We start from the raw sequence: 14,828 nt of genomic DNA on the forward strand, positions 1-14,828 counted from the left end.
CGGTGTATCCCCGGTTTGTGCATCCCCCCTGATGCACCCCCGGTTTGTGCATCCCCCCCACCCCGGTGCACCCCCGGTTTGTGCATTCCCCCCCCTCCCGGTGCACCCCCGGTTTGTACATCCCCCCCCCCATGTGGTTTCATTTCCCCCCTGTGCATCCCATAACCCCCGCACCCCCGTGCACTCTCTTGTGTCTTCTGTGCACCCTCATTCCTGCCCCCCAACCACCCTGTGCACCCCGATGGAGCCCCCTCCCCACGTAGCTCCCTCCCCATGCACCCCTGTGCTCCCCCCCCCCCACATGCAGCCCCTTCTGCACGCAGCCTTCATCCCTTCTCCCCATCCATCCCCTTCCTGCGACCCCCATGCGGCCATGGCTCCCCCCCGTGTGCCCTCCTCCACTGAAAGTGCACCCCAAAATCCCTCCTCTCTCCCCCCCCCCCCCAAAGGTCTCCTGCAGGCGCTGAGCCTCGCTCAGCACCACTCGATGTGCACCAGGAGGGGTGCAGAGCCCTGGGGGAGCGGGGTGCTCCCTGCCCTGTGCCCCATCATTGCCGGTGTTCTCAGCCTGGTTTCAGGCCCCCCCATGCTGGTTCCTGCCTGGAGGCATGCGAGTGCTTGGGCAGCTGAAGCTTTCCCATGGTGCGGGTGGGATGTCCAGAGCATCCTGAAACCAGACACCAGGATAGAGGCCGTTGCGGGTGATGTTATGGCTGCAGGAAGGGTTTTATCCCAAAAGGAAAGATGGGTGTAGGGATGGAGCAGGAAGGAAAATCACAGTGCTTGAACTATGCCGTGCATCACATCTGCAGCACCCAGTGTAGGCTTTTACCCCAGTACGAGGAGCGAGGGGACTGGGAGCAGCTTGTGCCCTGCAGCCTGCCCGGTCCTGCAGTGCTTCAGATGCTGGTTTGTAGCAAAGCCTTTGGTTTCTCTCCCCTTGCCCTCAGTCCAGCTTGTTCCTTGCTCCTGCAAACACCGAAGCTCTTGTTGCCTGCTTCGCCTTTAGCTTGGTTGGGATAAACCCTGTGGCCTCCGTGGAGGGGAAGAGCATCCTGTGGGTCAGGCTGGAGTCTCTGCAGGGCAGGAATTGTGTTGCAGACTCACATCAGACCCATCAGCTCCCTGCATGGCTCTGATGGTGGCTGGGGAAGGTGGTGGGAGCCAAAGGACTCTGTGTGTGGATGGCCAGACCTGGCCATGGGGAGCACTTGATGAGCTGAAGGCTCCCTGTCTCTGCCGGGCCTGCACTGGTGGTGTGGGTGCTATGGGAGGTGTGTTGATGCTATGGGAGGTCTGTTGATGCTATGGGAGATGTGTTGGTGCTATGGGAGACGTGTTGGGGTCACCTGCCTCCATACCTGAGCATGCATGTGCTCTGCGGTGTGAGGGGGTAATGCAGGCATAGTTCACTCATGGAACAGGGCTGAAGATCCCATCGGAAGCTGATCTGCAAAGTTTTATCGTGCTATCCTCATAACGTTAACAACAGCCGGGGTGTTTGGGGGGTGCTTACACACGCATGTGTTCCTAAAGGGTATTTGTTTCCCTTTCTGCCCTCTCTTATTACTTAAATGGCTTAAAACCTGCTTTCCCTTCCAGAGTCACCTGGAATCCCGGGGGAAGCAGGCCCGGGGCTGAGCTGGCAGCAGGGGTGGGCGATGGCATCCCCGAGCACCGGGGCTTCCCCCGTGTGTTTGTTGCGCTGTGCTCCAGGTGCGGAGGCTGCAGCAGTGGGGCTGGAGCACAACCATGGGCGCAGGAAGGTGCACGGCTCCTCGTGCCTGCAGTCAACCAGGATTCGGGGTTTCCCCCCAGGTTCTTCATGTGCATGAAGTACAGGATGTGCAGGGTTTCAAGCACTGAAATCTAGCGCTGGTTTATCACACCTTGATTTAGTTTCCAGGTGTCACGTTGTGGTGCAGGCTTCAAGTGCTCTTTGAGTTTGAATCTTTTTGTATGTGTGACTTTGGAGGAGGGGACGGTCCCAATTTCTGCCATGGAGGAGGCAGTGTGAGCTCCTGAAACCCTTCCAAGGCAGTTTGGAATACAGTTGGAAGCACACCTTCAAGCTGAGTACCTTCAGAGAGCTTCTGGTGAAGGCCGGGACCAGTTCTTTGCTTCGCATCTGCTCCCACACTTTGTCCCTCACCACCTGTGGTCTCTTACTGTGCCCATCACCCTCACCCGGCCTGCAGTGGGTGCTGGATTACAAGCCTTCTGTCATCCCTCCTCTTGGGATGCAGCAGTTGGGGATTTGCTAATCCCTTTCCTTTCAGAGCACAGATTCCCTGCAGCCTCCCCTCCCCTTGCTCCCACCACACTGATGGTCCTTCCGTGACTGATTTTAGCAGGAAGACCTCTTGACATGGGGCTTCCCTTTATGTTTCCACAGGCAGAGACCTCGTGATGGCAACTCCGGATGTCAGTGTTCACATGGAGGAGGTGGTGGTGGTGACAACGCCCGACGGTGCTGTGGATGGAGGCGGCGTGGAGGAGGTCAAGACGGTGCTGGTCACCACCAACCTGTCCCAGCACGGGTAAGAGACAGAGCTGGTGTTCACCGAGGTGATGGGCTGGGAGCCCTCCCACCCTGGTTGTGCTGAGCAGGGCTGGGTGTGTTTCATCCCCTGCTCCTTCCTCCTGCATCACTTCTCACAGCAGGGACCTCAGTGATGCCTGGCCAGTCTCTGGTTCTTTGTTAGGTTCTCACTGATGCTCTTTGGATGGTGGGGATGAAAGGCTCCACTCCTTGCTGCCTGCCCTATGGTAACTTCCTTAGCTCCCTCAGTGGAGAGGCAGCCAGATGTGAAACTTGGGATGTGGCTTTGGATGCAGAGTGGTTTCTGGTTTTAATGTGGCTCTGAGCCTTTGCAGACCCATGTGAGGCAGTGTGGTGTTGTCCAGGAGCACAGAGGCTGGCTCAAGCAGTTTGATTTCCTTTCTCTCTTATTTCCCTCCTGTTTTCCTTTGGAAACCTTTTCTCATCCTCTCCTGGATGTCCCTTGAATGGTCGGGAGCCATTCAGCCCTAACACAGTGGAGGGAGGATGAATTTTATTTAGCTACAGCAGAGTGGAGCTTATTTTAGCAGGCTCCAAGAGATTCCCTGGGATTTTTCCATGCATCTCTCTGAGGAAGGGCTGGTGGGCAGGCTCCTTGCTCCCCCGTGCTCCAGGACAGTAACAGGTTGATGGGAATGACATAGATCTTGGGCTCATGAAGCAAAACCTGCCCAACTCCTATTGTGCCAGCTGCTGGGACTTCCCTCACAAGCAGGGCTGTGGGGCTGGTGGGGGGCAGCAGGAGCCACCAGTGGTCTCTCCATAGCCTTGGGCAGCAGCACTGCCTCCTTCTCCCTCTGTTTCCTCTTTGTAGCCCCAGCTGGCGTAGGAAAAGTGGCTGCAAGCACAGGCTGGGATTCCTCTGCTTTGGCTCAGTCACTCCTCACACGGGCAGAGGGCTTTCAACTTGTCTTATGTGGTACTTAGAAACCAAGCTCAGCTTGGGGGCCGCCTCTTCCTTTCTAGTGCTCCTTTGGGTAGGGTTTTGCTATTTAAGAAAAAGAGATTATGCAACCAGTGGTGAAGAGCTTAATTAGTTCATGTGTTCTTAAGATTGACTGGAAAAGGCAGAGGGGAGTGGGGAAACAGTAACAGCCATCAAGAAGCTTTTCTCTTTCATCTGCGATTGGAAGGGATCTGTCCTTGAGGCTCTAATGAGGTGCTTGTGTTCCTGATCAGCATTCCCAGTGCAGGTTTCTGGTGGGGACTTTGTTTTTCTCTCTCAAGGTTCCAGGCAAGGCAGGAGTGGAGGAGACAGGGGACAAGCCCACTGCTTTATCAGCACACACTCTCTTCTCTTCCATCTGGCTGATGGATCCTCCCGGGGAGGAAGATGAGAGCCATCCTCCCCTGGCTTCGTCATGGCAACCAGCGAAGGCAGGACCAGCTTGGTGGGATGCACTCCTGGGGCCTGGGAGGTGTTTGAGGCTTCTCCTGCTCTTCCATCTGCCTCAGTCTGTCCCTCTGGAATGGGATGGGGGAAGCAGGGTGGAGAAACTCGCCCTTCTTTTGTGGTTTTCTCTTCCCCACCCAATTACATCTCCATAGCAGACACAGGCTGCTTTTCATAGAAGCTGTAGAAGCTTGTTTCTCCCTGGAGGATGGGGTGGCACATGTGGGCTGGGTTATTTATCCCAATCCAGTCATGCCTTTTGATTACTTTTTGGAGTGGTGTCGATGCGATGAGTCCTGGAGGAAGCTCCATTTCAGGTGCTGGCCTTCTGCTGGGTTTTTTCTTCTGATAAGTCAGTGGAGGTTTTTGATCTGGTGGGATTCCAGAGTCGGGGAGTGCGGGGCTTTGCACATCAGATGTGGCTGCTGCCTCTTGGCACCCTGCTGAAGTGGAACTGCTGGCTTTTCTCCAAATGCACTTGGAGAAATGCAAGAACCACGCAGCAAACTGACGAGGAAAACCCAGGTTATAATTCTTCCCTTTTTCTCATGTCAGATTGCTACCTCTAACACTCACCCATGTGCAAATGCCCAGCACCTTGCCCTCCTTGGGGTCTGTGTGTTTGGGCAGGGGCAGTGTAATGTCCCACCTGGCCTTTGAAGCAGCATCTCCTGAATTACTCACCCAGGGAGGCTGAGCTCTGTCCACACCAATGCCCTTATCTCGGTGCTGCTCCTCACCAGGTGCCTGCTCTGCAACTGGCAAGGGAAGGGTGCTTTGAAGCTGCAGTTCCACCCTAGCTGTGTGTTAGGAGGTCAGGATGGAAAAACCAGTTGCTCCTGAATTTGCTTGTCCCCGTGGCGCCACGGGTGGGGAGTGTGGTTGCCAGTGAGTCACTAGGTCCAGCCTTTCAGTTCACGTGGTACCAAACGAGGGTAGATTTCGGGTTTGTTTTCTCCTTACAGTCTTCCTTGGGAAGTTAATATGCTGAAGGATGTGAAGAGTTAACTGTTGTTTCCTCCCCACCCTTGCAGGACAAGCTTGCTACAGTAATTGGACATCTTCCATAGCAAAACCAAATCTTAAAACAGATCAGGAATGGTCCCTGCTGAGAGCTGGCTGTGATGCACAGGTTGGATCATATGGGTATCAGCATGGGATACCTTCCACTAGAGCAGGTTGCACCAGACCCTGTCCAACCTGGCCTTGAACACTGCCAGGGATGGGGCAGCCACAGCTTCTCTGGGCACCCTGTGCCAGCGCCTCAGCACCCTCACAGGGAAGAGCTTCTGCCTAAGAGCTCATCTCAGTCTCCCCTCGGGCAGGTTAAAGCCATTCCCCTTGGCCTGTCCCTTCAGGCCCTTGTCCAAAGCCCCTCTCCAGGTTTCCTGTAGCCCCTTTAGGCGCTGGAGCTGCTGTAAGGTCTCTCTGAAGCCTTCTCTTCTGCAGGCTGAACAAGCCCAACTCTGATAGCCACGTACTAGTTACTAATGCATTGAGTATATCAAGTTGAAAGAGGCTCAGAGGTTTATCATGAGGTTCCGTGGCTCACATTATCTTGGATCTCCTGTTTTAGGGTTTGTCAAACTCCTTTGTAGTGTATTAGCAGCTCTTTGAGGTTCTGCTCTGGGAGCACCCCGTGTAGCAGGGGATTCGGGCAGTCCATTGCCCTGGCAGCAGCAGCATGTTTCACACGTGTTTGTCCTGGGGAGATCTTCTCAAGCAAAGCTACAAGGGGCTGGCAGCACCTTGTGAGCAAGGGGCTGTGCTGACAGCATCCCTCCACAGCAGCTCCCGCTGCACTGGAGCAGCTCGCTGGGGCTGGGTTTAAAAGGGAGGCAAGGAGGAGCCGGCCGGGCTGCTGGCAGTGGTCCTGCTGCGGGGCTCTTCATCTGCCTATGGGAAACTGGAGCTGAGCCTCTCAAAGCCAGAGCTGACTTCAAGCTCGTGGGAAAATGCAGTGCGAGTGGCTCGGGGCAGTGTCTCCATGGGGCACTGATGGGGTGGCATTTCCATGTGGCTTAACTCTGCTTCTCTGACTCTCGTACCAGTGGTGACATAAATGAAGACACATTGGAGACTGAAAATGCAGCTGCTGCAGCTGCTGCCGCCTTTACAGCTTCCACGCATCTGAAGGAAGCAGTCCTAGGTAGGTGCAGCCCCTGATATAGCCCCTTGGTTGAGCTGCACCAGCTCCATCACCCCAACGTGGCACAGCCCTGTGCTGGTGCTGCTGGTAGGGTCCAGCTGCTGGGGATGCTCTCTTGGGGTACCAGGGATGCTCTCCCTAGCACCCAGGGGAGCCCAGGAGGTGCAAGGGCTGGGTGGCAGGAGCTGGCAGCTGCTGGCTGGGCTGCTGCTGCCCTCTCCTGGTGCAGGATGAGTCCCTGAGCCTGGCTGTTGCTGCTGGCTCCTGCACATCTAGTTCGTGGTGGGGATCTCAGCTTTGCAGCAAGCTTGCTGGCTTTGCTTACCAGTGAATGTAGTGAGCAAAGATTGCGGCCAGCTGGGCTGGAGTTGACTTGAAACAGTTTAAAACCAAGGGTGACTTTGTAATTACACAACCAGCCAATTCCTTTTATCAGGAAGTGATCTTTTTTCCAGCCCTGGCTGCTGATTCCTCACCTGGGCTGTTTCACCTGAGAAATGGGGGTGGTTGGGTGCTTTGGTAGCCAAGTGCAAGTGAGTGGTGGCCACAAACCCCATCGCTCCCCCCACCACGCACTGGGTACACGTGTGGTTTGTAATGCTGAGCTTTAGAACTGCTTTCTCATTGCATGTGTTGGGTGTGGAATGGGAGGCTGTGACTCACGTTTCGTTTTGATCTGTCCCCTCTGCTGTTCCCTGTGAGAAGTGAAGATGGCTGAAGATGAGGACAGTTTGGAGGCAGAGATTGTCTACCCCATCACCTGCGGGGACAGCAAAGCCAACCTCATCTGGAGAAAGTTTGTGTGCCCAGGGATCAATGTGAAGTGTGTGCAGGTGAGAATGAAGCCCCCCCTGGTGCTGGACTGATGCCTTCCCTTGCCTGTGTTGCCAGCTCACCTGGCTTGGCCTGGTTTTGCTGAGCTTTGGTGAGCCGCTTCACATCACAGCCGTGTCATGGTTGGAAAGGAGGAGGTTTTGGTACTGTGGGACCTGATATTTGTCTCTTCAGCCAAGCTGAGCAGTCCTGCCTGGAGAGATGCAGCTTCAATTTAACTGCATTATTGGAAAGATTGGGAAAATCGGGCGCTTCCAGTGTCTGCTCAGTTTGAAGGTTGAGGAGTTTATAGGTAGGGGGCCAAGTGAACAGCTTCTGCCGTGCCCTGGATAACTCATGGTTAAAATTTGCATGAGCTCAGGACCATACAACGAGTGAGGCATTGCTGGCATTTGTACATGGGCTAAACAATACCTGCTGAGGGAGCGTCTCTTCTGGGCTCCCTTGCAAAAGGGCTTTCCAAAGGTCCTTGCCACTCATAAGAGAGATGGTCTTTTCCGTCCCCGAGGCAGAGGACAAGTCCTGCTGCACCTAATGCTGCTGCTGCTGCCTAAAATCACTCTCCTCTCTGTACTGAAACCCATATACGTGTTCAGAGAAGCAGGTTCTCATTTACTAATGATGAGTAAGCTCCATGCTTGTCAACAGGAGCATTGAAAGGAGGAGGCCTGGACTTGGGAAATCCTTTGAGATGGGCTTTAAAGCAGCTCTTTAGAGGACTGCCTGATTCTTCCCACTGTTGAACCCTTTTAAGATTCAGCTGGACAGGCTGCTGGGCCATCTAGTTAGGATCATGCTTTGCCAAGAAGCTTGGACCAGATGATCCTTGAGGTCCCTTCCAACGTGGTGTTCTATGATTCTGCAGGTTGCCTTTAGGGCAGCGCATGGGTTCAGGCACAGCTGGGTGTGTAGGGCAGTAGAAGGAGGGGAAGAGCTGGCTGCTGATACAGTGTGTGCCAACTCCCTGCAGCTGGTTTTCGGTGGAAGTGGGTGTGAGCTGTGAGAGAGGCCAGAGGTTTCCCTGATAGCGCTGGTTGTGCGCGGTAGCAGGAGGCCAAAGACCACTTGGGCCTCTCCGTCCTTCACTCGTGTGGGGTGTAGAGTGCCCCTGGACTGAAACATGAGCAGCGACAGCCTGGGTTTCATTGTGGAGTGGAGCACGGGCAGGTCACTGCTGTTCATGGCAGTTTGCACAAGCTATGGAGTGTTTTTCCTGCCTGGGCTTGGTCACGCAGCAAATTCCTCTGCTCCACACCCTCCCAAAGCCTTGGCTTTGAGCAGCTGTTCACCAGCCATCCATGAGAGCAATATTTGCCTTTAATAATGTTCTCTAAGGTGGGGAAGCGTGCGTCAGCCATCTGGTTTGGTGGTATTCCTTAAAGAGCACGTGGAGGCAGTGATGTGGCTGCAGCCCACCGCTGGGTACCAGGAAATGCCACCGGGGCATCACGAGCTTGTGGACTCGTGCTCGCAGGGCAGCCCTGCGGCTGGTTTATGGCTTGTGACACTGATGTTGCACTTCTGCCCTTTGCAGTTTGACGATCACCTCATTAGTCCCAAGGAGTTTGTCCACTTGGCGGGCAAGTCTACCCTGAAGGACTGGAAGCGGGCGATTCGGATGAATGGGATCATGCTCCGGTTTGTATCCACAGAGGAGCAGTGGAGGCTTCTTCTCCCTGGGGGATAACGGTGGGGTAGGACAGAGCCCTTGGCACGGTTGTTTCGCTGCTGAGGGAGCAAATGCACCACTGGATGTTTGTCTTAATAACAGCCTGGCCCCAAGTGTGGTCTGTCCAATGGCTTTGCTTTATCCTTGTGCCTAGGGAATGGTTTGGGCTAAGAAGCGTTTCCGCAGTCCTTTTAGGACGTGAACCACATCAAGTTCCCAGCTGGCATAAAACCATTGAAGATTTTAATGGCCTCTGGTGGTTAGGCTGTGCTGTCTGCAGGTTCTCCATGTCACCCATCAAAAGGATGTCCATCGGTCATCCACTAACACTCCCATTGCAGCATGTGTGCTTCATGTTGCTTTCCTTTTTTTCTGCACCAAGGAATTACTCAAAGCTTATTTATGCAAGCGTTTCTCTTCTCTAGTCTTAACTACAGTAATTTAATTCTTCTATGGTCTTCATGAGCACCAGCCTGAGACTGTGGTTTAATTAAAGTCTGGCTCTGCCTGCAGGCAGGATGCAAAAGCATCACCTCTTTCCCTGGGAGTTGCTGGTGGGTTTGCACTCATCTCACAGGGTGACATTGCCTTCGCCTTCATTCTTCTGCTTCAATGCAGGCGTCTCCCATATTCCTTCTAAGCAGCTTTTGCTCCACGTAGATTTTGCATAATAGGCTTATGCATGCTTTGGCAAGGCAGGTCTTTCAAGGGAAAAACTTCATGAGGAATGTGTGGAGGCAAACCCATGAGAGCAAATCTTGGGAAGCTCAGGTGGCTGTTGGCTGCCAAAGCCTGGGGATGCTTTGGAGACAACATGCTTGCTGGGAAGATGTCATACACCGATGTCGCAACCTCCTTTGCTTAAGCTGAGAGGCCTTATTTGAGCTTATAAATAGGGTTATGCCCCATCTCTTTTTGAGGTGTAGAGTCAAAAAGGGAAGGAGGAGACTTTGTGCTGTCTCACCCTGAGCTGAGACTTCAGCCCCCCTTGTGCTGGAAGCTGCAGGTGTGCACAGGGGGAAGGTGCTGGTGGAACCAGTCTGGGACCTTCTTTTCTTCATCCCTCAACAAGCCAGGAGCTCATCAGTCCCAGCAAGGGAAATTCACTCTCTTGCCTCTGCCTGCTCTCCTGGCTTTGGCTTTTCATCTGGAACTTGGAGAAGTTTGGGGGTGAAGGCTGCCAGGAGCTGCATCTCGGAGCTCTCTGCTCCTGCTGATGTGCCTGTCCCTGTGCTTGCTCCCTGTCTTTCAGGAAGATCATGGACTCAGGAGAGCTGGATTTCTACCAGCACACAAAGGTCTGTTCCAACACGTGTCGGAGCACCAAAATCGACCTGACTGGAGCCAGGGTGTCCTTGACCAGCCAGGCATCAACTGAGTACATCCCTCTCACCCCCGCCTCTGCGGATGGTACGTCCAGCCGTTCCTCACCCCCAAAACAGGGGCATTGAAGCACTAAAGCACAAAAATGCTGCCTAACCAACTGCCCACACTGTTGCCTCTTCCTGGCTTTGTGGGTTGTTTCATCCTCTGCTTCCTCTCCCTGCTCTGTTGCAGGATTCCCCATAGCAGAGCCGTTGTTAGAGCATCTCAGCAGAGATGCAGTAACTCACCTAGTTGCTCTGTAACACTGCATGATCCAAAGAGCTGTCCTGCCTTACCCCTAACTGGGTAACTGAAGCAGAGAAGACTGCAGTTAGTCTGTAAGAGAACAATAGTGGTTGCTCGATGAAGTTCCCTTCTTTCCTTGGAACTGTGTCCGTAGGGCTCATCCCGGGAAGCAGGGATCAGCTTGGCTTCTCCTGCCATGCAGGGTGCCAGAGCAGGAGTCCCTTCTCCTTCCAGCAATAACTTGACTTCTGGAACAATTTAGAGGTTTTCATTTAGGGCTCCCTGGCTGCTTTGTCTGATGAGAGATTAAAGAGAACTAGGGGATACAATAGAGCCTTATTTCAATCTACACTCATCTATGCAGTTCATAAAACTGGATTTAAATGCTGTTGTGGCTGCGCAGCCGTAGACCTAAATTTAATTTTACCTATAATTACAGGCAGCTTTATTATTGGAAAGCTTTCTAATTTCTAAGTGCTTTTACGTTTCTTAACTCCTATTGCTCCTGAGCCCCCAAGGAGCCCCACATCCCGTGCTCCTGATGGTGTCTGGGAGGAGAGCAAGGACAGAGCGAGCCCCTTGGGACCACGGCCTGGGGTTGTGGCGGGGATGCTGGTGCCGATGCATGATGCAGCCTGTCTAAGCCTCCTCTTAGGCGTGGGCATCTGCTTGCTAAAGGGGAGATGCTTCCCAGGCTGCTGGGCTGTGCTGGAATAACCAGAGCCCTGAAGGCTGCAGGGTAAAGGAGCAGAGTAATTGGGTTTAATGGCAGCGGCTGAGCATTAAACTCTCCGTGCAGCACTGTGGGTCTCTGGCCACATTCCCATTCATCCTGCTTCTGCCACGGCTCAAGTGACGCTGGTTCCCTTGGCTCTATGGTAACAAAATCCCTGAGATTTGGCAGAGCTGGAGGGAGGGAGGGAGCCCCCCTGCATCCCATGGGAGGATGCTCTCCCCTTCCAGGCTTTAGAAACCCTCCAGACATCCCAGTCCTACAAAAGGATAGCCAAAAGGAACACAGAGTCTAAATCTGTTTGACTTTTGCTCTAAGCAGTTCCTGTGTGTGTGCAGGGAATGAGAGGGAAGTGCTGCTCGTGGGCATGTGTTCTTGTGCAAGGGTTGCAGAAGTAACCCCTGGGGTGCTGCACTCCAGTGTGGAAAAAATAACTCATGCTGGCACAGCAACCCTGCCCGTCTCATTCAGCTCCGAGAGCTCTGGTCAAACAGAAATGAAAAGGAGAAGTCCCAGGCGTGAGGGAGGGAATGCTTCCCTTGGAAAGAGCCCGTGAAACACACAGGAAAATCAGGATTTGGGGTTTTTTCTTCTCTTCTTTTGCTATTGGTTGCAGTGAACGGATCCCCAGCTACGATTACCATAGAAACATGTGAGGATGCCAGCGACTGGAGCACCAGCATTGGAGGTACTGCTTGGGATCTGCTGGGCTCAGCATTGCAGAGGATGGAGGAGATGTAGGGAAAGAGGGAAACAGCAGGGATGAGGCGCAGGATTCCTCTTGCTGGAGCAGCTCTGCTTGAGGATCCACTGGGATTATCCGGTTGCTTCTTATGGGCACGTACTGCTGTGTTATATCCTGCCTGTGTGAGGTGTGACTGCAGCATTGTCTTGGGATGAGGTTGTTCCTCAGCACTAAGATGTCGAAGCTAAGGCCGAGCGCTTGGTGTGGCTCTAGGGGAAAAAAGAAAATCAAATCAGGGGAGTCATAAAATCCTTCTTGCTGCTCTGGTGCTCTCTGAGCACTTCTTGTAGCATCAGTGTCCTCTTTGTGTGTGCCAGAGGATGGGGAAAGCGAGTCCTTTTCCAGCTGCCCCTCCTTGGGCTTTGCCTCAGTACCCTGTGCCTGCAGCCAAGCAGGTCTTCGCCCTTAGTGGGGCCAGAAGGGAAACCCAGAGCGGATCACTGTTAAAACCCCTGTGAGGCTTTTGAGGTTCTCCCTTGCTTTCTCTTTCTCCAGATGACACCTTTGCTTTCTGGCGAGGCCTGAAGGACACGGGTCTGCTGGAAGAAGTGATCCAGGAGTTCCACCAGGAGCTGGTGGAGACCATGAAGGGCTTGCAGCAGCGAGCACAGGATCCACCACTGCAGCTCGGTGGTAAGGGCCTGGGCACGACCAAGGGTCATTTCAGGATAGGGGCCTGTGGGTTTTTCTCCTCTGGGATATCTGGTGGCACTGCAGGGACATGGGTTTCATCGTAAGTAAATCCCACTTCTGGCTGCTCTGCAAGCAGGCTCTTGGCTGTGCTCGGGGATACTTCAGGTGGCCTCAATTCTCCAGTTCCCTGTGCCCTGGGATTCCAGTCCACTGGCTCTGGGTCTGGGCAAGCGCTTGGCTTGGGAGCTGAGGTGGAATTTAAGCCTTTAGAATAACGATGCAGCAACCAGCTACCGTGCCAGCAGATTCCTTATCACCCCTGCTAAGCAGGAGAGGACTGTTTATACTCTAGTGACCTCTTGCACTTTCTCATGACTTCTCTTGTCCTCTCCTCTTCCCCAGCCTCCTGTTTTACTTCCATCAGCTTTTGGCTGTCTCAGCTGAATGTCTTCACTGTCATGGGGCTTTTTACCAAGCTGGAGCTAATTTGCACGGGGAATTTTGCTTCACTCAAAGGTCTCTGTCTTGTTTTTAAGATGCTGTTTTACTCAACAATGTAGTCCAGAACTTCGGGATGCTGGATCTGGTCAAGAAGGTCCTGGCCAGCCACAAGTGTCAGATGGATCGCTCGAGGGAGCAGTACACACGGGATTTAGCAGGTAAGTGCACGGACGTGTTAAAGCTGGCGCATGGTAAACCAGGCGTGGTGGGACGGGCGCTGCCATATCCCTGCTGCTGATCCCTCTTCCCTCTGCAGCTCTGGAGCAGCAGTGTGACGAGCACCGCAAGCGAGCGAAGGAGCTGAAGCACAAAGCGCAGCATCTCAACAACGTCCTCATGACCCTCACACCCGTCTCTGTCCCCACGCCTTTAAAACGTCCCAGGCTGACCAGGGCCACCTCCGGCCCCGCTGCCATCACCTCCCAGGTGCTGTCGCAGCCGGCACAGCTCGCCGTCACCCCCGGCGTGCCTGTCTCCCAGCTCGCCAACCTCCCTCTGGGCAAAGTGGTCTCGACCCTCCAAGCGCCGGTGCTGGGGAAGAGCCCGTCCCAGCCTCCTGCCACCAACTCCCCGGCCTCCCCGCTGCTGGGGGGGTACACGGTGCTGGCCTCCGCCGGCTCCACCTTCCCGGGAACGGTGGAGATCCACCCGGACGCTTCCAACCTGACGGTGCTGAGCACGGCCGCCGTGCAGGACGGCAGCACGGTTGTGAAGGTGGTGAGCCCCTTCCAGCTGCTCACGCTGCCGGGCCTCGGCACGGCCATCCAGAACGTGACTCAGATGGCTCCCAGCGGGAGCACGGTCGTGACTGTCCCCTCCGGTGCCACCGAGGCCACCGGGGATGAGCACGCCGCCGCCACCATCGAGGTGAGCGCAGTGGCTGATGAGGCGGAGCAGAAGTGAAGGGGGGACGTGCCTGGAGGGACGCTGGCCGTGCTCTGGGTGGAACTTGCCTTCTCCCTGGCTGCGCTGTGGAACGAGGAGCAGGGGTTAAGGAGACTCAGAGCGGCTCAACATCGGTAACCAGGGGCAGGTCAGAGGGAAGGAGGGGGAGGAAAGATGCCTGGAGAAGGGAGAGGTGGAAGTGCCCTGTTTGGAGCAGAGAAAAGAGACCAAAAGCTTACTTTTGTATAAAGCTTTCCTCCCCTGTTCTCTTGCGATAGTTATTCTGCTCTGGCTCATCAGCCCTGCCTCATCTGCAGGCGGACCTGGAGCAGTGTCCATTGAGGAGCCAGGGATGCAGGGCAGGGAGAAGGAGGTAGCGGAAGGAGGAGCAGGTGAAGCACTGAGCAGGCACCGATCTGGCCGCTGCGGACTGATGGGAGTCAGGGAAATGCTGCTCCCCATCCCTAGGGGCTGCAGGGAGGGAGAGGGGACGCCAGGAGCGGGTTGTCCATCGGGAGCAGGAAGAGGCTGTGCATGGCAGCCCGGGCACAGGCCCTGGGAGCTTGGCTTCCGCGTGTGACGCTGGCTTGGGGTGGCAGGAACAAGTGGGAGCTTGTGATGGTGGTCGTGATGCATTGCCCGGCTCTGCTGGGGGAAGGAAGGAGGGAGAGAAACCCAGAGAGCCGGAGGAGCTGTAACTTGTGAGGATTTAGGGTCTCTTTCTTATTTTCTCTATAAAAATCCATTCTTGGGGATTTTTTTTTTTTATGCAAACAGCAGTTTTTAAGCAAAGCCCTTTGTGAAGGATGCGCTGGGAGAGGGAAACGTTGGATGTGCGGAGCTGAGCTCAACAGCGCTCCAAGGACCTTGCACTTAAAGAGTGCAGGCTCAGGCTGGTCCCCAGCATCCCGTTGGGGCGCCTCATCCCATGGGAGCCGGGTGCTGCCGTTCCCTCCCTGCTGGATTTGAGCAGCTACTGTGGAGCGGGGTGCTCCATCCCCCAGGACTCCTTCCACCCTTTAACTCGCTGCGTTGTCTCATGGCCCCGTTCAAGGGCCCGCGTGCAGCTGCAGCGGGGCTCCCGCTGCCTCCGGCGGGCAGGGGTCGGGTGC

At 54.8% G+C, this 14,828-nt stretch overlaps 1 protein-coding gene across 3 annotated transcripts; it reads left to right on the forward strand.

Annotated features, from left to right (window-relative positions):
* The first annotated feature begins 2,237 nt into the window (after positions 1-2,237).
* GMEB2 (glucocorticoid modulatory element binding protein 2) lies at positions 2,238-14,609 on the forward strand. Of its 3 annotated transcripts, none has more exons than XM_057416542.1 (9): positions 2,238-2,540; positions 6,008-6,105; positions 6,808-6,938; positions 8,474-8,577; positions 9,861-10,018; positions 11,569-11,640; positions 12,193-12,330; positions 12,867-12,989; positions 13,088-14,609. In XM_057416542.1, the coding sequence occupies exons 1-9, from the start codon at positions 2,410-2,412 to the stop codon at positions 13,732-13,734; spliced, it is 1,602 nt and encodes a 533-aa protein (XP_057272525.1). In that variant the 5' UTR covers positions 2,238-2,409; the 3' UTR covers positions 13,735-14,609. The 3 variants fall into 3 exon arrangements, with proteins under 3 accessions (XP_057272525.1, XP_057272526.1, XP_057272527.1); XM_057416543.1 differs by having other exon boundaries at positions 2,240-2,540; positions 6,811-6,938; XM_057416544.1 differs by lacking the exon at positions 2,238-2,540 and having other exon boundaries at positions 6,816-6,938.
* The last annotated feature ends 219 nt before the right edge of the window (positions 14,610-14,828 follow it).

The sequence above is a fragment of the Pezoporus wallicus genome, unplaced genomic scaffold (assembly GCF_028554395.1).
Source record: "Pezoporus wallicus isolate ANWC-B61680 ecotype Strahan unplaced genomic scaffold, APGP_CSIRO_Pwel_v1 contig_13399, whole genome shotgun sequence".
Taxonomy (NCBI): Eukaryota; Metazoa; Chordata; class Aves; order Psittaciformes; family Psittacidae; genus Pezoporus; species Pezoporus wallicus.